Source organism: Harmonia axyridis, chromosome 4 (assembly GCF_914767665.1).
Source record: "Harmonia axyridis chromosome 4, icHarAxyr1.1, whole genome shotgun sequence".
Classification (NCBI taxonomy): Eukaryota; Metazoa; Arthropoda; class Insecta; order Coleoptera; family Coccinellidae; genus Harmonia; species Harmonia axyridis.
In genome coordinates, this window is record NC_059504.1 from 11,415,061 (window position 1) to 11,434,174 (window position 19,114).

The window sequence follows — 19,114 nt, forward strand, 5'->3', positions numbered from 1 at the left end:
GAAGCAAAGTTCTAACACCTAATATCAGTCAAAATAATACAAACACTAATGAAATATTTTTATTAAGTGAAAACTGTATGAAATCCAGATATTAAATTAGCCAGAACTGAATAATTACAGTTGAATTGCAAAATCACCCTTCAATTGGTTCAAACTAGTATTTAGAGCAATCTCAATTTTCATCCTCAAAAAACTCATCAAAGATTTTCTATCTTCTTCAATATCCCTCTGTCTAGATGAAGGAACTACACTCTCAATCCTAATACCTCTATTCTCTTCACCAAGATCCAAAGTAATTGGATTTTTGACTACCGACTCATTTTCGAAGATACTATCAAGAATTGTTTCTAGCGGATTAAACCAAGTGCTCATTGTTTCAATACTTGACGGATTTGAACAGGAAACTCCAGCGACTTTAGACTCTAGGTCATCTGTTGGCATCTCATTTAAAACAGGAATATTGACTAAAGACTGTATTTTTTCATTGACGCTTTGTCTTTCACTCTTAATGGTAGATTCCTCACTTCCAGTTCCGATAGATTCTGTATTTTTTGTGAAATCTTCGATTTGAGACTGTTGACTACTAGCAGTTTCAATGTGCTCATTTTGATAATGGTCTTTCACGAAATCTTCACCTTCAACATCTTCTTCATCTTTTTCGCTCAAAACTGATCCAGAATAATTTCCTTCTTCATCCAAGCTTTCTTCTCCTCTATCGGAATAAACATGGTCTTCAGAGAAAATCCCGCTTCCTAAATTTTCATCAGTGCCCATTTCCTCATCTTCCATTTCCTGTTCTTCCATTTCTTGTTCTTCCATTTCCTGTTCTTCTATTGCCTCTTCTTCCATTATGCCCAAATCCTCTAGAATATCCAGTTTTTTCCATCCTTCCGAATCCTCTTCCACATCTCCTTTCTCTGAAATAAGATGCTTAGTCCCAATCTCATTTTGTTCGGTTGGTATACTGTTTTCCTCCGGATATATTCCAAGGCTATCCTTCTTGAGGTGTCTCAACAGGGTGCTTTCTTGCCTTGTCAGATCGGAATAGTCTTCAACACCCTGCAAATACATTATCTCCTCATTATTGTGAACGGGTGTTAAAGGTGTAAATTCTCTGTCTAAAGCGTGAAGCTGAATTTCTCCGTCTCCCAATTCAGGATTTGGATCTTCGTAATAATCTTCAGAATACAGTCTTCCTATAGGAACAGATAGTCGGAGTGATCTATCCTTGGATGAGAATGAAGAATACAATTCACGGTTTTGTGAAGCAGTCGGTTGATCTGTATCATATTGGTGCCTCTTAGGTTGAAGGGTATCTGAAAAAAAATTGCATCAATGCAGGCTGTCCCGATTTAATTTTAAAATATTTTGGGGAGTGGTCTTGTGCAATATCTAAACCATACAAGGTGACCTTCATTATACCGTGCAAACGAATTCCACATCACTTAAAAAGTCCCAAAATCTACCTCTCTTTTTTCGGTAGTACCAAGCTCTAAAAGATGCGCGTCAAAATTTCAGAACTTATACTTAAGTCTGGACTCTGGATTGAGTAGAAAGCAGTCTTTGGAAGTCGTTCAGAGGGGCCAAAATCTAAAACTTCAGCTGGTATGGTTATGGCGTGCGTATTTTGGGATATTGTTCATGGACGATATTGACAAAGATAAAACCGACAGCAGTGGATATCACATGACTTTATTGGATAATTTGAGTGCAGGAATTGAGAAAATCATCCACAAATGCAAAAGAAAAAATCTCTTTCACCAAGACAATGCTTCTTGTAACAAATCTACTTCCAACTGCTTGACCACCCAGCTTATTCTTCAGATCTGGCTCTAGTGATTACATGCTTTTGAAGACCTCAAAAGAATGCTCTAAGAAAAAAAAAATTGGTTCTAATGAAGAAGTGATTGCTGAAGATGAAGTCCAGATTAAATTCGGAAAATTGAAATCTCCACATACTAGAACAGATTCACCCGCCAGAGATACATGATTTTTCTGAAATTTTTCAGAGAAGTAAAACCTAGCTTTATCATTTCTCCATTCCATTAGCATTATCAATTTCTCCTGGTTTATCTGATAAACCAAAATTGACCTATCTCGGTATGTTGTCTTTTCATGTGGGCCACCCTGTATATTCGCTGTTCTGTGTGTTCAGGCTAAGGTTAATGAATTGAATTTACAAATGATGAAATTTAATGCATTCTGAAAAAATTGTTATAGTCGTTTTCAGATATTTTCTCACCAGGTATAAGCGATACTTTGCCATCGCCCAATTCCTCCATATGATCTCCGAAAACTGATCTGTTAGCAATTTTTTCTGACATATTGATAATCACTCCAACTACAGCACCAGCTACCCATTCGATCTGAAATGAGTGTGCATAAAATACAAGTTTAAATATAACTGTCTGCCCGAGAGGTGGCGTTAGGAGTATCGCCGCGTTGTAGCAGAGTCACCTCTCCACGATGGAGCGAAAGGGTGTCTTGGGCAGAGATCGCTGGATAACCAAACTGTGATTTCGGGATGAAACACCACAATCCCTAGAGACGCACCTACGACATTTGGCTCGACAAAAACTGGACAAAATGTTTTTCTCGAGTTGCTTTTAGGAAATAATAAATTGTTCCTATGTAGAAATTAGTAAATTTTTTTTTCGGCAACCGTCCGGGAAGTGCTCACTTCCCGGACGCTTTTTCTCTGAGAAAGTAGCATTTCCCGGCCTAGTCCGGAAAGTACGTACTTCCCGGACTAGGCCGGAAAAGAATCATAGAATCCATAGCAACCGAGATAACGGCTGACAGTTCATATGAAATTAGTTGTCAAAAATTTGCATGTTTTTTGATCGCAATCGCAATAAAATATTGAAAGCAGCAGCGATAGTGTTATTTTACATGGTTGCCGAAAAAATATTGTACGCAACACGCCCGAAAATGGTTTTTTTGGACTCACAGACTTCCAGGACTCGCTTACGCTCGTCCTGGAATTTTGTCTATTCGTCCAAAAAAACCCTATTTTCCGGACTTGTTACGTAAATTACTATTTTTATGATTTTATCGATATCCAACCCCTAGGCTGCTGAAAAAAATTCCCTTGAAAATACGTACCTCGTCCTTATTTTCCTCATAGATCTCAGTTTGTTTCTCTTTCAACAAATCCGGCAGTATTTCCAAATACCATTTGGATTTATCAATATCGCCTAATTTCTCTAGTTCACTTTCAGATACCAGAAAGTATTTTTTCTGCTTCAAGATCAGAGCGTTGTCTTCATCGTGGGTTGCTTCGAGAAAGATGCCACTCGTCTGTGTGTGCTTCTCTTTTTGCATATAATTTGTTATAAGTATTTCGTTTTCTTCCATATCAACATCTGAAATGAGTTTTTTTTTTATATTTCTAATCCGAATCCTAAAGTACTATTGCATCATCTCTTGATGGGCAGATTCGAATTCTTAGAAGAATTGAGAATTTGTTCTCGGAAACTTTCAATAATCGAATGATCACTCGATTACTTACAATACGTATTATGAATGGTATTATTTCTGCTATAATTTTATCAAATTGTCCCGAGTGAAGTTGATGCGTTCCTACTTAATTTTTTTTAGGTTCACGAGGAATTTCTTTTAATATGTCATTTGTTTTTTGGCTCATCCCTCTCTCGAGGGATAGCGCTTTCTTTCCAGGATCAATGATGGAATCATTAGAATGGCAACTCAGTAGTACCTGCCTATACACCTCTACATAGCGAGAATGGTTTTTGTCTCAAACGGTGTTGTTCTGCCGAGAATAACGTAGGGTGCGGTGCCATCTCTTGAGCTAGCAAAGAGTCATCACAGCTTGATCAAACCATGTTACCGAGGTACGACTGAAAATCAGAAGTTCTCGAGATCATATGAGAATCGAATGATCTCGAGAAATGGTATTCGATTCTCCCCATCAGTGATTGGTAGCAATTTATGAATATTCAAGGAAAAATTAACAGACCTGTGTATTTTTCTGTGTACTGGTTATCTTGAATAACCGAATCAAAATCGTGCTGGTTCAACGTTTCTGGCGTTTCTGCTCTTTGGGCAGCTCCGAAGAACAGTGTGCCAGGGTAACCTGTGACACGTTTTTTCAAGAAATTCTTATATTTCTCATTGTGTTCCCATTTTTGTTTGCCTGCACAAAAACGCTAGCTGGAGGAAAATAATGTCATATAGGTTTTTCTATTTTCAAAATTGGTATAACTACGAGGTGCTTCTGTATTTCATTCGAAACTAGTGTTTATTCAGAATATATTTAGCCACCGAAAAGTCCTGAGAGAAATACTGCAAGGTGTCTCAGGTCCAGAAATGCAATGGGAAAATATGTCGGTCTGTCAGTTGATAGATAAGTCTGTTGTCTAATATGAAGTTTTGTTATTACCAAAAGGCAAGAGAAGTTTCTTTACGATATAATATGGCAGTTACACGTGCTTCAAGTATATTTTTTTAAAACCCAGACAGACCTTCCTTTCTTTTTATAGCACTTCTGCTGATAGTGACATGGTGATAATTTTCATCCTGAGTATCTTGAGTTTCCTCTTCTTTGATATCTTTCACTTTCATCGGCTTCAATTTGATTCGTTTACCTTGTATTCCATCCAAAGTTGTACAGTGTTTAGCTGCAGATATATACACGTCTTTTGTAACCATTGGACTAGATTCGTGATAACTGAAGAATAAGGAGTTTTTTGACAAAAATCGAACAAGTTAAATCGACAATAAAATCACCTCTTGCTCCTTTGGAGTATGTGGTACTTTATCTGTTTGAAATTTGAGCCAAAAGGAATAGCGACATAGAATCCTCCATGTTGGACCTCATAAGGACTGCATAGGGGTTGACCAAATACAGTATACATCCTGAAAACATCAGACGCAATCAGGAAAGTAGATTGGTCGTTTTGGTAGGAAATTCTATTATCTTTCGGCAATTCTGAAATCTGGTTAAGAAGATATACATAGGTGAAGCCAATAGCGTTGAAAGAGTAAGAATTGCCAATGGAATTCGGTAGGGTAAGCCTTGCTTTTTCGCTCTCACAGCTCGCTAGTGCTTTCTCCTCAGGGGCGTATTCGGTACTGGCAGGCGAGTGTGTGGTAACCCAAATTAGCTGAGAAGGCCTCATCAAAGAGTTAACAATAGTTGAGTGAATGATTTTGATGTTGTCATCTTCAGGAAACAATGATCTTACCCTTTGACTCCCTCTGGGATATCCAAAATGATTCCAATGTGCTTGAGAATGCTATCCCAAGCCTTATAGTCGGATCTGATCAGCACAATCTTTTTCGGATCAGATCTTTTGCCATTCGCGAACACGTATATGATGGTCCTGCCTTTTCTCATTGTTTCTATCAAGCAAGGATATTTCCTTCGTTCATCTGGACTCAAAAATTCCGCTGGATAATATTCACTTGTCTTGACTTTCTTGGTAAGTTCTGAACTTGTGAGATAGCTGAAAACATTGAAACTTAAAAAGTTACGATTATTTCGAAGTTTTCATTTAATAGTAAAGTCATTTGAGCTGTTGCAACAAATTAGTGATGTGCAGAATCGAAACCGAGTGCGACGCTCAAGAAAAATTGAGCATATTGTTGCTGTAACCCTTAGTGTTGACGATTTCACGTCGATCTTGGGAATCAGGCATTCAACAAACGACATTATTGGACTGTATTTTGCATAAAGACTCAGTTCTTAAGGTTTTTTTCAACAATCACAATTTTGCAAAAAAAGTTTACTGGTCGTGTTCTCTCGAAGAGGTGACCACAATTGGCAACTGAGATCTTGGAATTTAACATCTTTAAACTTTTTTCTTTGGGGACACATGAAAGATGAAAATCTCCAAAAAAAGGAATACGTGGAATTATCGCAAATGTGCGAATTTCATCAAAAGGATATGGTTCTGCAACCGTAGCCGTGGCAGCCATTTGGCTGAAATTTTTCTATTGTTAATAGCATATCTTCCTCTTTACAATGAAATAAACATCCATTGATTTCTGTTGTTTCTTGGGTTTCCAGACCCAACTCCACTCAACTGTATCTATTGAGGAAATTGTAACTTATTTTTTGCGCTGAATCACAGGACTGCATAGGAGAAAGTCCATTCCCAACCATAAAAATATTTCACAAATGTACGAATAGCTAGATACTTATAATAGCAGAATCTCTAATGTTGTGTAACAAATTACCTAAATACGAAAAGATTCCTACCCTCCTTTGATAGGTCTGAAGGCCTCGATTCCACAAGCTACATATTTCCCTTCGTGTTGCAAATCGTTGAAACCTTCGATGACTTTGCGACCATCTACAGTTTTTATTACGCGTATAGCCCCGAAATATGGCTTTAATGTTCTGGAAAAACAGTCCAGAATGGCGTTCCAACCTAGTCGACATCTTGGGTGAATATAGAAGGCTTTAGATTCGGGATGTCCATTGACAAAAATGTGAACCCTTTTCGTTTTAAAATATACACTTTGCATTTTGAACTTTTCTGAATGGAGACTTTAATTTTGAGTCATTACTTGATCATTGATTTTTCAATGTCAAGACTATGATCAGAAGAAAATAGATTCTGTGGTTGATGATTTTGTATTGTACATGAGCTGTGTCCAATTGTTCCTCGCACCCGAGGAAATATATTGAATTAAAAGAGTATACAATCTACAATCCGGAGAAAGTCGCCGTTACATGATACACAGAGGTGAATAGAAAATATAATGAGATACAGGAGCTGTTAACTTCATTAGGTGTTCGCATAGAGTAATAAACTCTGAGGGTTTTCCTTAAATATGGTAGTTCAAAACTGCATGATATAAGGTCTATGGTTCTAATAAGAAGACTCAATCCATAGATAAATACAAAAGTAGGACTCCTTGTCTATGATTTAACCATAGACTTAATATTATTTGATACGCATAGACCTAATATGGATATTAGGTCTATGGTCTATGGCATAGAGAAATGTCTATGGTCTATGGACTTAACCTTTACATGATATATCCTCCAAATAATTTTCAGTTTTGGTAAATGAAAAGTTCTCAAAAATGGCTGCAATCAAGCAAAAAGAATATTTAAAGAAATATTTAAGTATTGGTAAAGATAAATCTGACAGGAAAAAAAAGAAAAAATCTAAATCAAATAATGTAGCTAGGTGAGAAAATTTTTGAAATGTTTTGAACATATATGCAATATGTTTTCATTTGCAGATTAACAATTATCGATGATAATGCTGATACATTTGAAAATGCAGTTAAAGAGGACTTATTGGAAGATGAAGATGCTCCCCAAATTGTTGCTGTGATTGATGATAGACCACCGTCCTTACAGATTGATGAGAAAAGCAAATCGAATTTATGGATACCCATAGGAAGCAATAATGATGACTCAACTGAGGTTCATAATTTTTATTTGCAATATGATATAACGAATCGGTTCTAGATAATCCCTAAATACATTAATAATTTTACTACTACGATTATTGGACTAACTATTTTGTATATTATAAATCAACTAGATGTTTTTTCAGTTATATATGAAGAGTGAACACACAGAAGATTTATCTCCACCTAGATCAAAAATAAAATTCAAGACAAAAAAGACAGAAGCAACAATATCTTCCTCTAGTAAAAACAATTATCCAGATAAGGAAATTAAGATTGAAAAAGATATATCACCACCAAGAAATAGAAATGAATTCAGCCCTCCTAGAACAGTAAGTTGTGGAGAAATCACAATTTATCAGAAAAATTACTTGATCTCACTCTTTATTATTTCAGGTTGATGCAGTGCAAGTAAAAGTTGAAACTGTAGATTCAGATGTATCTCCTCCAAGACAGCGATCATTGAAAGAGGTTACTGTTGATAGTGAAAAACATTATAAGAAATATAATGATGATGATGATTTCTCGCCCCCACGACCAAGAAAAAAGAGTTTAGCGTCAGAAATGGTATGTTTGCAAAAATTTTATTTTCAGTTATTGTTGTTGAAAAATTTTTTTCATAGTTCATATAATTTTCAGCCTCGTAAAAAAAGAAGTAGATGGGAAAACGAAAATGTTCATGAGTCTCCTCCAAGCCATCATCATAAACAAAAAGAAAAACATGATAAACGAATTGAAAGGGATGATGATATTTCCCCTTTAAGAAAGAGAAATAAGTCAACACATCCAAAAATTGTATGTAAAAAACAATTTATATATCTAACCTTCATTCTAATTTTCTAATACCTATAGCGTATTCAACTGGCTGCACCAGTTCGAATTAATTCAAGCTAATTATGTCATTTAGCACTACAATAACTCGAATTAATTCGCACTGCTGCAGCCAGTGTAGTTGCTTATTATAACTAAAAATTATTAAAATTGTCAATGTGTTATTCATATTTGAAATTTCATAAGCTAGCTCATTCGAAATAGATATACTTAGTCTAAAATCCAATTGCAAGTTAGTACGGTCATCGAATATTTAATTAAAGTGCAATTTTAAGTAAGTACATTAATTTGTAATTTCTGCTTGCTTAGTTTTCGAAAAGTGTCTTAAACTCTTATTGAAAATTACAACCATAATCATCTAAGATCATCGTAAAGGATATAATCATCGGCAAAGAATAGAATAAAGAAATGATTAACCGTTTTTTTTAGTAAAGATCTAACTCTGAGATTGTGTGTAAATTTGCTGTTATTTCTGAATAAACTATATTATTATTAAGAAGAAGCTCCTTTATTCTGTGGTTTATTCTTTGCATACATTTCTTCTTTACAGATGAAAACTACACTAGACGGAAAAACTGCAGGCTTACAGAATGCTAAGCAATTGGCTGCTGAAAGTATAATTCTCAAAGAGAAAGAGATGGAACTTTTCAATAAGATGTCCAGTGAAATTTCTGGAGCCAATGCTGCCACCATAATTCGAGATAAAAAAACAGGAAGGGTTAGAAATCTGGAAGAAGAAGCAGCCAGACAAGAAGAGAAGAAAAAGAAGGAGCATGTCAACAAAGAGAAATATTCAAGGTGGGGAAGAGGTCTCAAACAATGTGAAGATCAAACTAAAAAAAGGGAAGAAGCGCTAAATGAGATGAGCAAACCACTTGCGAGGTATGCAGATGACGAAGATTTGGAGAGATATCTTAAAGAGCAAGAAAGAGAAGGAGATCCCATGTTGGCCTATTTAAGGAAAAAAAAGAAGAAGAAGGATGTAGAAGAAGGAAAGCCAAGTGAGTTGATCATCAATTATCAACTTTATATACAAAAATTTAGATTGATATTTGGTTATGAGAGGTTATTTTGAAATGTCAAATGTTGATAATTTTATGTCAGTTCTCAGAATGATTTTTTTGATTATTTTATTGTCCTCACTCTTAAAAATTCTCATATTTATAATATCCTTTTTTCTCCTAGTGAAACCTGAGTATATGGGAGAGTTTATGCCAAACCGGTTTGGAATAAGACCAGGCCATCGTTGGGATGGTGTTGACAGGTCAAATGGATATGAAAAAAAATGGTTTGAAATTCAAAATTCCAAAATGGCCCAACAAGAAGAAGCCTACAGATGGGGAATTGAAGATATGTGAGGAGAGATATGTTTTTGAAATTTTGTAAATATTGTAAATAGAATATTCATAAGATTTGTTGTTGATTATAGCAAAATATCATGAAAATCCATAGAATTTTCTATAAGCGTGTAAAGAATAAATAATTTCATATTAAATATCGTTTTAATTGAATGCAATATTCATATTAGAATAAAGATTTTTTTGATCAATGAATTAGATTGGAATGTAATTATTTCTCCATTAAAGAAGTAATGAGATCTAGTTTTAAAACTGAACAATATGTGACCATTAATTTTTTCTAAACCAATGACATAATTCAAGAATATTTTTATCAATTTAAGGCACATTTAATTCTAGCATTTCTTGAATTTAGCAATAAGAAGATATACAATGGATTATAATAATTTGTAAATGTGATCTACCACAAATTCAACCTCATTATTCGTGGATCTGGCAACGTCCATCCAATTCCAAATAAATATATAATCCAAAGAACTTCTATGTTTAACATTGGGATTCCGCTCAGGTAAAAACTAAAAAGTTATAAGCATTAATGGTTTAGTTTCACAATGGGCTAATACAATCCTGTCTTTTCGATGTTAGCACCACAGAACTCCATCATTAAGTTCTATGGTTCAAACACCGAAAGGGCAGGAGTGCATTAGCTCAATCTGTAAAAGAAAAGAATACATGTAGGGCTGAGTAAAAATATGATTTCTAGGACTACTCTATTTGGAAAATACATCTGCAAAATTTCATTTATTCATCTTGGCCCCGCTAAGCTTGCTGCAAATGTGAATTTCATATTTTAAACCTCATAATTAATATATCGTTGTCCAAAAACTAAATTCACAAAGAAGATAATTTCCAGAAGAAGAAGAAAAAATGAATTTTTAGGTTACTGGAAAATATCTTTCAGTTGTCAGTGACAGTCGACAGATCAAAGACTAGAAAGAAGTCTGTGAACAGATATTGTTGAATTAATAATTAATGTATTTTAATCTTTGGACAACATTGGCCGTATAAAATAAATCAATGGGTAGAGTATAGATAAAGTTTCATCTATTTCATATCCTGTTCGCAAATCCTCATTAAACAATGAGTAAGTACGGAAATAGTCCAGGTCCTGTACCAGATCGATGGATGTATTGCCCTAGAAAAGCAGATCAATTGATTATAAAGAAATTTATGGCATTCAAGACACCATTATCTTCAAGATTTGATGATGATGTACCTCCAAAATGTAGATTTGCTCCAAGCATGGTATTTGATGCATGTCGAACAAATAAGGTATTGATTATATCTACATATGAACCATTATAGTTCTCTTCGTCCATTATAATATAATAGAAAAGCAAATGTAGGGAATAGGACAATATTTTTCTCCTTTACAAACTCCTTCAAGCCAACATTGTAGAACAAAACTGTTCCTTTTTTAAGGCTTTCGAAATTTCATATACGAAATTTATACATACAAGTTACAATTATTTTTATTTTCATTTCATGTTTGATATTCTTATGAATAATTTTTTCTTAGGTTAAACTTGGATTATGGATAGATCTAACAAATACTAAGAGGTTTTATGATAAGAAGGAGATAGAATCAAGAGACTGTAAATATATGAAGCTTAATTGCCGAGGGCATGGTGAATGTCCCTCACCTGAGCAAACTACAACTTTTGTTAACATAGTTCATGATTTCATATCTAAAAAACCCTTGGAAATTATTGGAGTTCATTGTACACATGGGTTTAATAGAACTGGATTTTTGATAGCTTCATATTTGGTATTAAAATGTGACTGCAGTGTAGAAATTGCCCTAGATATGTTTGCAAAAGCTAGGTAAGTATTTTAAAATTCTATAAAAATTTATTCCACCTACATAGGAAAATTTGGAGGACAATAATTTTCTATGAATATTCCCAAATTCAATAAATTTCGCTAATTACATTTTATGTAATGTCAACTTGAAATTGACAAGTGCCAATTTGATTTTGTTTTTTGTCAATTTGAAGTCGACTGCCAATATGATTTTGAATAATACCAGTTGGAGATTTTGACTTACGCCATTATGATTAGCACCAAATTGGACTTGAAATCGTCTAAATCATCTGAATTTTGTATCAGACCACTTAGAATGTACTTATACAAAATTTCATTATAATTAGATAAGTATTTCAGAAGTTTTACAAGTATTTGCAAAGAGAAAGACATGGCACCAAAAGAAGAGTCTATCTTCGTTAGACTTGGAAACAATTATGTCTTCTTGAATAAATCGATCTTCTTTGTTGATGTTATTTTCATTTGAAACCTCGGGATATTTTTTAATTTATTCAAGAGTCAAACAAATATTTGCCACAACTTAGTTAATATTAAATGATTTCAAAATAGTATATTCTAAAACAAGTTGCAGAATGGGCTCCTATCCCAACACGAATGCGAAATTCGAAAACGAGCGATGAAGGAGCGAGTTTTCGAACGCAAGAGTGTTGGAATTGCCTTCCGCAACGAGTATTAGACGATATTTTCTCTATTTCAGTCAAGCTTTGTGAAATATTGTCGAAATTCAATGAAAAATTCAAATTTTACATCCTAGTGACTTTTGTATTGTATCTTGGCAGTTGGTGACTGTTACGAAAATTGACAGATTACGGAATTTGAATCGTACATTTTGAATTTTCAAATAATTGAAAATAACGCATTAAATTCATGAATTATGGGAGAGGAAATCGATTTAACACCACCTGAATTAAGAGAAATTGCGAATAATGCTGCAAATCATTTGACTATATCCAAATTATACATTATGTTGACAATTATTGACGTTTGTTGAAATTTGATAGGATTGGAAGGCAGTAGAGACAACCACAAAAAAAGAAAAATATAACTTGATAACGATGGTGTAATGAGTTAATTACAGCACTGTTTTTAGAACTGTAATGACCTCATTACGATACTGAAATAGAGAAATAAAGTTCTCAAAATATCAGTTTGATTCAACTGGAATTTTTAAATGTTTTGTACATATCTGTATTCAGAAGGATCCAGATTGTTATAGAAATGAATAAAGTATTATGAATATTTAATTTTTTATTTGATTATAGTTGTTCATTCTTGTGAATCATAACTCCCAATTTTTCCAGACCACCTGGTATATATAAAGCCGATTATATTGAAGAATTATATAGGAGATATGACAGCATTGAAGATGCTCCTCCACCACCAGACCGACCTGATTGGGAAGCTGAAGAAGAAAACGATACAAATGGAACAGAATTTAGCGATAACAGAACAGAACAAGGCAACAACATGGCATCTACTTCATCTGGAAGGTGAGTTTTTGACATACAAGTAAAAATACAATCATAATTCAGAGGGGTAACTCCAAATAGAGTATTAAGGCAAAGACACACTTATATGTGTTAAGTTGCCAATGCGCTATCGAATTGCCAGGTTGAGTTCTGCTTTGTGGCATGGCGACAGAAAAGTGTGTTTGAAAAAGTTGCCTTTGAACTGTACTCAATGATTCTGAGCATGTTGGGGCACTTTGTTTGAAACCGAACTGATAATGAATCTATCCCTGTTTGCATTGCAATAATAAAAAACTCTTGTGCTTTTATTTTTGATAGATTTTATGCATTATATATTGAGAAATTTCATTTATACAGGTGTACATATTGTAATAATAATAATTTGAATGGTGTTGTTTTGTATTCAATTGTTCCCTCTCGATTTGAAGGTCGAGTAACAAGAAAAAACAAGAGCCCAAATTTATGGAAGGTGTCCCAGGAGTTACTGTATTCAGGGAATACCCTAAAATGTTAGATCTCCAGAAGAAGGTCCAAAGAATGTGCGAATGGAAAAGAAATGAATTTCCTGGTTCCCAACCGGTAACAATGAGTAATGAAAACCTTCATTTATTGAAGGAAAAACCATATATGGTGTCTTGGAAAGCGGATGGGATGAGGTATTTGATGCTGATTGATGGTAAAGATGAGGTGTACTTCTTTGACAGAGACAACAATGTCTACAAAGTGTCAGATTTGTCATTCCCGTTTCGCAAAAATTTGAGGGATCATTTGCGAGACACTTTGGTCGATGGGGTAAGTCAACATTCATAGTAAAGAATTGTTTATCGAATTATCAATTGAAAATGCAACTGGCATTCGCTAACGATGATCCTCAAGAAGTAAGATTTTTTTATCCACTTTGATTTTTGTTCCGAAACAAGACACGTTTTCAACAACCAGAGCTTTTAATATTCCCAAAAATAGTTTTGCCAACACTGGTTCTTCAGGTTTATTTAAAATTTAAAATTAATCTGAAAAAGGCGAAACAATTGTTGTTGAGATTGAAATGTTTGTGGAAATTAATGAAGTTTCATTTGATATTGAATTTCCATCATTTACATGTTCTTATCGTTTTGATAGATGAATCCAAAAAATAAAAAAAAATTAAAATTCAACTGCTCTTGATTTATAAATTTATGTAACTGACCGGACTTTGTTTCATGTAGAATAATTGATAATTTGTATAACGCTTGTGCTCCTTGAGATGGCTAAAAGTATCTAATTTGTGTTGTTTCTCAGGAAATGGTAATTGACAAAGTGAATGGAGAAGACATACCTAGATATTTGGTGTATGATATTATTCAATTCATGGGTCAGGAGGTTGGCAAGACTTCTTTTCGCTCAGTTAGATTGCTTTGTATTGAGAAAGAGATTATTATTTCAAGAAAAACTGCAATGGAAAAAGGTTTGATAAATAGAGCCAATGAACCATTTAGTGTTAGAAAAAAGGAATTCTGGGAAATATTCCAAGCTGAAAATTTGTTAGGTCCAAAATTCGCAGCCTCTCTATCTCATGAACCTGACGGACTGATTTTCCAACCTGCAGAAGATGTGAGTACATGCATTATTTGTATTAATGGATTGTATGCATAGTTAAAAAATATTTTTATATACGATAAATGATGATGAGATCTATGTGTAGAAATTAAGTGACTTTTTAAAGGTTTTTCCTTACAGAACTAACTTGTTTGAAAACAAGACTAGTTTCATCTTTATCTTCATCAGGGCTCTAAAATTGAAAGAACGAGAACTAAAACACATCATTTCCAAAATTCGAATTCCTGTCTACGAAACCAAACAAAGAAAAAATGTTAGTTGAGTTTTCTATTTTGAGAAATCATAATGCAGAAAGTGTTTAGTCACTTGTGAATTTATCTGTTTTTTTATTTTTGAATCATATTTTGGTAGTTTGAGTCCTGATTAAGATTACAAAATAAAACTGAAACTGGTTTTGTAAAAAAAAACATGAACTATAAGCCTGTGAAATGTCACTTAATTTCTACATCTAGGTCTCAACTTAATTTCCATCTAGAATTGAAAGTAACGGGTGTTTTTTTTTCGAGGTATGTAACTTTAAGTTGGCATTACTGTTCAAGATGGCGACCGATTTAACAGCTGCCAAGTGATTTATTCTCAGTTTGGTTTTGCAATTCATCATGAATAGACTCACGCCTGAACAACGCTTGCAAATAGTGCAATTTTATTTCTAAAATAATGGTTCTGTGCGGAATACGTATCGCGCACTACGTCCATTTTATGTTGTTTAGCGATGAAGCGCACTTCTGGTTGAATGACTACGTCAACAAACAAAACTGCCGCATTTGGAGTGAAGCTTATCCTCAAGTGTATGTCGAAACACCGTTACATCCAGAAAAACTGACTGTTTGGTGCGCTTTATGGGCTGGTGGAGTCATTGGTCTCTACTTCTTCAAAAACAATGATGGCCAGAACGTTACAGTCAATGGTGATCAGTATAGAGCCATGATTACTAACTTTTTCATTCCTGAATTGAACAACCATAATGTCCAGGAGCTGTGGTTCCAACAAGACGGCGCAACATGTCACACAGCTCGTGCCACAATCGATTTATTGAAAGACACGTTTGTTGGCAGCCTAAAATCACGTTTTGGACCTGTGAAATGGCCTCCAAGATCTTGTGATTTAACACCGCTAGACTACTTTCTGTGGGGCTATGTAAAGTCATTGGTCTATGCGGATAAGCCACAAACCCTTGACCATTTGGAAGACAACATTCGCCGTGTTATTGCCGATATAAGGCCACAAATGTTGGAAAAAGTCATCGAAAATTGGACGTCCAGATTGGACTACATCCGAGTCAGCTGTGGCGGTCATATGCCAAAAATCATATTTAAAATGTAATGCCACAAGATTATCTTGCGGATAAATAAAATTCATGTCAGTCGAATGATCCATCGTTGTTTTATTGAAATTTAAAGTTCTATAGCTCTAAAAAAAATACCCTTCATTGATTTTCTTAAATTTTGAATGGAAGATCTTCATTACATAAAATGAATCAATATTATTTCTAATGAGCAATATTTTTTCAGCCCTATGTTGCTGGTCGATGTGATAGTGTGTTGAAATGGAAACCAACTGAGTTGAATTCTGTTGACTTTAAGATGAAAATTGTTAGAGAACAAAGAGAAGGGTAAGTGTGAAGATTCATGTTTTTTTCGTGAATTTCATTGAATAACTTTTATTTTTCATTTTCACAGCTGTGTACCCTGCAGAAAAATTCAGCTTTTTGTAGGACAATTGAGTGAACCTTTCGACAGTATGAAGTATAATAAGGAATTGAAAGATCTCGATGGTAAAATTATTGAATGCAAATATCAGAACAATCAATGGGTGTTTATGAGAGAGAGAACTGATAAATCATTTCCAAACAGCTATGATACTGCTTATTGTAAGTATAATATTGCTATTTTTGCTCGCTTGTTTCTGAAAAAGGGTGGTCTTTTATCGGAATGTTGGTAACTTTCGAATTTTGAGCCGAGAAGAGTCTCAAACGATTAGATTCAATTCACTGATTTAGAATTCGAGGCCAAAATCGATTATGTCCAGGTATCGGAAATATAATAAACAAAATTCAATTCAATATTTTTATGTGATTGTAGATTTGAAAAAATCAGATAATACAATTTATGTCAGAATTCACTAATATTTTGTGTGTAAATAAAAATCATCAAAAAGGAAATTATCCAAAAATTCAGCTTCTGCTCGAGAAAACAATAATACAAATTTCCTGATCTGCTTTCTATCTGAATATCTTTCGTAGAACTAAGTTGTGTAAAAATTTTTCGGTTATTTTGAGGAAATAAAAGAGAAATGCCAGGATGCAAGAAGATATAAAAAGGACAGAGTTCACAAAGAAAACAGCATTTATTAGAAAACTTGTAAATTTCAACAGTGAGATCAATTGATTCCACAATGGACAGATTTGAATGCAAACTGCTTTTCTTCTATGATCAAGAAGTTTTGACTTTATTAAGTTTCTTCTTCTTCATGTGCCTTGTCCTTTTCGAACGTTGGCTATCATCACAGCAATTTTAACTTTTTTGGCTGAATTTCGGAACCTAGTATAGTGAAGCTAAAATCTGCATGCTAAATTTCCGGAAAAATTACATGAATATTAATTTAACAAGCGCGCAATTTTTCTTGATTTACGAGCCTTTCTCAACTTTTTTTTTATAATAAAATATTTTCATTTCAGCTGTTTGTCAGAGTATACGAAAACCTCTCACTAAAGAAGCTTTATTGGAATACATCCATTATTTGTATGATAGGAAAATTATGCCACCTCCAAATAAAAAGATAAAGAGATGACCAGGTCATGTCATCAAAACTTATTTATTCCTTTACTCTTCATACAAATCATCTGTATATATTATTTCTTTTTGTCATTACCTTTTACAATTATTATTGTAGAAGGTAAGACATTGAATTGTACAAAGCTTGCATGATGTAATAATTAATTATCATTAAGAAGAAGAAGAATAAATTGTCATTCGAAGTTATAGTTTTATTATTGATCTATGATAGATTCTGTCAAGAATTGATCTGTGCTCTCTTCAAGTTTCTGTGCCTCTTCTGGATCCATAGAATTTTGAAGAAGACTGCTTCCTGTTATTGATCAATGAATTACTCTCAATCTGATCAAAATTTTGTATTTCATATGAAATTTGGTGCGTTGAAAAAGTTTGTGAAAAAAACATTATTTTACTTCACGATAATCACTTTCTAGTGAAAAACTCAACAAATCCTATAGAACAATGTCATTCTTTGATACCAAAATATAATTACAGAAATCCTCAAACAGATAAGTTGGGTAAATGTATCTTTCAATTAGGAACAAAAGAAATGAACTCGATTATTAAATTTAAATATTTAATATAAAAAAGCAGTTAAAAAATCACTGCATTATGTAAATACTCCTAACAAATATAACTAAACTCATAACAGTAGACACCTTAAAGCCATAATCTTACAATATAAATTAAAATACTTAATAAAGTTATTCAGCAGCCTTATTTAAATCACAATGGGATTATACTCTCAATCAAGAAAATTATCATTTAGTCTCCATTTGTTGTCTTCCATTACGACTTTGTTTTCTTGCAAAAGCTTCTGCAAATGATGTTTTAAGGTTTGTTCAGCAGCTTTGTGGAGTTTTTCGGGAGTATCCATGTAAATGATTTTGACTAATTCACTTTCAGAAAATGCTTTCTGTCTATTGTTATTGAGTGTTTCCATTATTTGAGTTTCTCTCTCCATTCTATGAGAAATATAGTACTCAATAGTTTGTGAGGGATTCTGAAATTAAAAAATATTTTTTTATATTCTACGAGTATGTACTCTGATTGAAAAAAAATAGCATTTTGTTCATTATTACTTACATGGATAACATTTCCATGTCCAGGGTAAATTACGGCTGGTTTTAATTCTAACAACTTATTCAACGATCTCATGAAATCATACAAATTTTCGAAGACGGTAGTTCCCTCTCCTAATATACAATCTCCACTGAAGATGGCATTATCTTCAAGAAGGTGGAGCACAACATGGTCTGCAGTGTGTCCTGGTGTGTGAACCACACGCAAAGTTGCGCCCTCAACACTAAATTCTTGGTTTTCAGTTAAATTTTCGATTTCTATGTTAGTATTTAAGTCTTTCTCTTCAGTTGTAGGAAATTTCCATACTTGGGTGTTAGCTGCAAAATCGTCAAATTGGAATATATTTATATTAAGCATTTCAACCAAATAATATTACCTGTTTTACCCTCGATAGACATTACATCGCATAGACCACCAATATGGTCATGATGCCAATGAGTTATCAAAATATGAGCTAAATCAATCTTTTCATGTTTTAGAACACTCTTCAAATGGTTCAAGTATTGTGGAACATCAGAATCTCCAGTATCGATAAGGATGCGCCTGAAAAATCAAATAATTGAAACATTTATTGTCACTATTGGTTTGTTTAAAGTGTGTATACAGTTTTTGCAACAAAACGTTTTGATTTTATAGATTTCCAATGCCAGGAATAGATATATAAGATATCATTAGTTAAATAAATATGTTAGATCCGGTAATTAGGACAATTCTCCTTTCAACATCGCTTTGAGAGAAGGGAAGTAGACGTAGGGCGGCCCCCCCAGATAAATTTTTGCTAATTGGA

At 33.8% G+C, this 19,114-nt stretch overlaps 4 protein-coding genes across 7 annotated transcripts in view; 2 read left to right on the forward strand and 2 right to left on the reverse strand.

Annotated features, from left to right (window-relative positions):
* Window positions 1–43: 43 nt before the first annotated feature.
* On the reverse strand, window positions 44–6,545 carry LOC123679246. 3 transcript variants are annotated; one of them, XM_045616729.1, is made up of 8 exons: window positions 6,224–6,545; window positions 5,208–5,468; window positions 4,750–4,878; window positions 4,485–4,690; window positions 3,980–4,156; window positions 3,106–3,365; window positions 2,243–2,366; window positions 44–1,316 (listed from the first exon to the last, which is right to left on the reverse strand). In XM_045616729.1, exons 1-8 carry the CDS (start codon window positions 6,490–6,492, stop codon window positions 115–117), a joined length of 2,628 nt encoding a protein of 875 aa, XP_045472685.1. In that variant the 5' UTR covers window positions 6,493–6,545; the 3' UTR covers window positions 44–114. The 3 variants fall into 3 exon arrangements, with proteins under 3 accessions (XP_045472685.1, XP_045472687.1, XP_045472686.1); XM_045616731.1 differs by having other exon boundaries at window positions 6,202–6,366; XM_045616730.1 differs by lacking the exon at window positions 3,980–4,156.
* Window positions 6,546–6,975: 430 nt separating this feature from the next.
* Window positions 6,976–9,718, forward strand: LOC123679262 (BUD13 homolog). The gene is made up of 7 exons (XM_045616755.1): window positions 6,976–7,163; window positions 7,219–7,405; window positions 7,539–7,724; window positions 7,789–7,959; window positions 8,032–8,187; window positions 8,774–9,224; window positions 9,409–9,718. Exons 1-7 carry the CDS (start codon window positions 7,057–7,059, stop codon window positions 9,579–9,581), a joined length of 1,431 nt encoding a protein of 476 aa, XP_045472711.1. The 5' UTR covers window positions 6,976–7,056; the 3' UTR covers window positions 9,582–9,718.
* Window positions 9,719–10,493: 775 nt separating this feature from the next.
* On the forward strand, window positions 10,494–17,447 carry LOC123679254 (mRNA-capping enzyme). The gene is made up of 8 exons (XM_045616746.1): window positions 10,494–10,853; window positions 11,101–11,405; window positions 12,707–12,895; window positions 13,303–13,666; window positions 14,153–14,464; window positions 15,982–16,082; window positions 16,150–16,340; window positions 17,148–17,447. Exons 1-8 carry the CDS (start codon window positions 10,662–10,664, stop codon window positions 17,258–17,260), a joined length of 1,767 nt encoding a protein of 588 aa, XP_045472702.1. The 5' UTR covers window positions 10,494–10,661; the 3' UTR covers window positions 17,261–17,447.
* A 357-nt stretch (window positions 17,448–17,804) lies between these two features.
* The window catches only part of LOC123679277 (endoribonuclease LACTB2), a 34,854-nt gene continuing 33,544 nt past the window's right edge, over window positions 17,805–19,114 (reverse strand). For both annotated transcript variants that reach the window (XM_045616784.1, XM_045616782.1), the window contains exons 3-5: window positions 18,704–18,870; window positions 18,331–18,644; window positions 17,805–18,247 (exon numbers count right to left, since the gene is read on the reverse strand). In XM_045616784.1, coding sequence (XP_045472740.1) covers window positions 17,990–18,247; window positions 18,331–18,644; window positions 18,704–18,870 — 739 coding nt within the window. In that variant the 3' untranslated portion in view covers window positions 17,805–17,989. The remainder of the gene's footprint in view (window positions 18,248–18,330; window positions 18,645–18,703; window positions 18,871–19,114) is intronic.

Bases quoted from the DNA above. Each gene is read 5' to 3' on its own strand.
- LOC123679246 (XM_045616729.1), bottom strand. From the start codon at position 6,492: ATGCAAAGTGTATATTTTAAAACGAAAAGGGTTCACATTTTTGTCAAT. The intron at 4,157-4,484 runs GTCTGTCTGGGT...GTTTTTGTGCAG, and splicing joins TGCTATAAAAAGAAAGGAAG to GCAAACAAAAATGGGAACAC. The intron at 3,366-3,979 runs GTCTGTTAATTT...AACTCATTTCAG, and splicing joins GTACACAGAAAAATACACAG to ATGTTGATATGGAAGAAAAC.
- LOC123679262 (XM_045616755.1), top strand. From the start codon at position 7,057: ATGGCTGCAATCAAGCAAAAAGAATATTTAAAGAAATATTTAAGTATT. The intron at 7,960-8,031 runs GTATGTTTGCAA...TATAATTTTCAG, and splicing joins AGAGTTTAGCGTCAGAAATG to CCTCGTAAAAAAAGAAGTAG. The intron at 9,225-9,408 runs GTGAGTTGATCA...TTTTTCTCCTAG, and splicing joins TGTAGAAGAAGGAAAGCCAA to TGAAACCTGAGTATATGGGA.
- LOC123679254 (XM_045616746.1), top strand. From the start codon at position 10,662: ATGAGTAAGTACGGAAATAGTCCAGGTCCTGTACCAGATCGATGGATG. The intron at 10,854-11,100 runs GTATTGATTATA...ATTTTTTCTTAG, and splicing joins ATGCATGTCGAACAAATAAG to GTTAAACTTGGATTATGGAT. The intron at 11,406-12,706 runs GTAAGTATTTTA...CAATTTTTCCAG, and splicing joins GATATGTTTGCAAAAGCTAG to ACCACCTGGTATATATAAAG.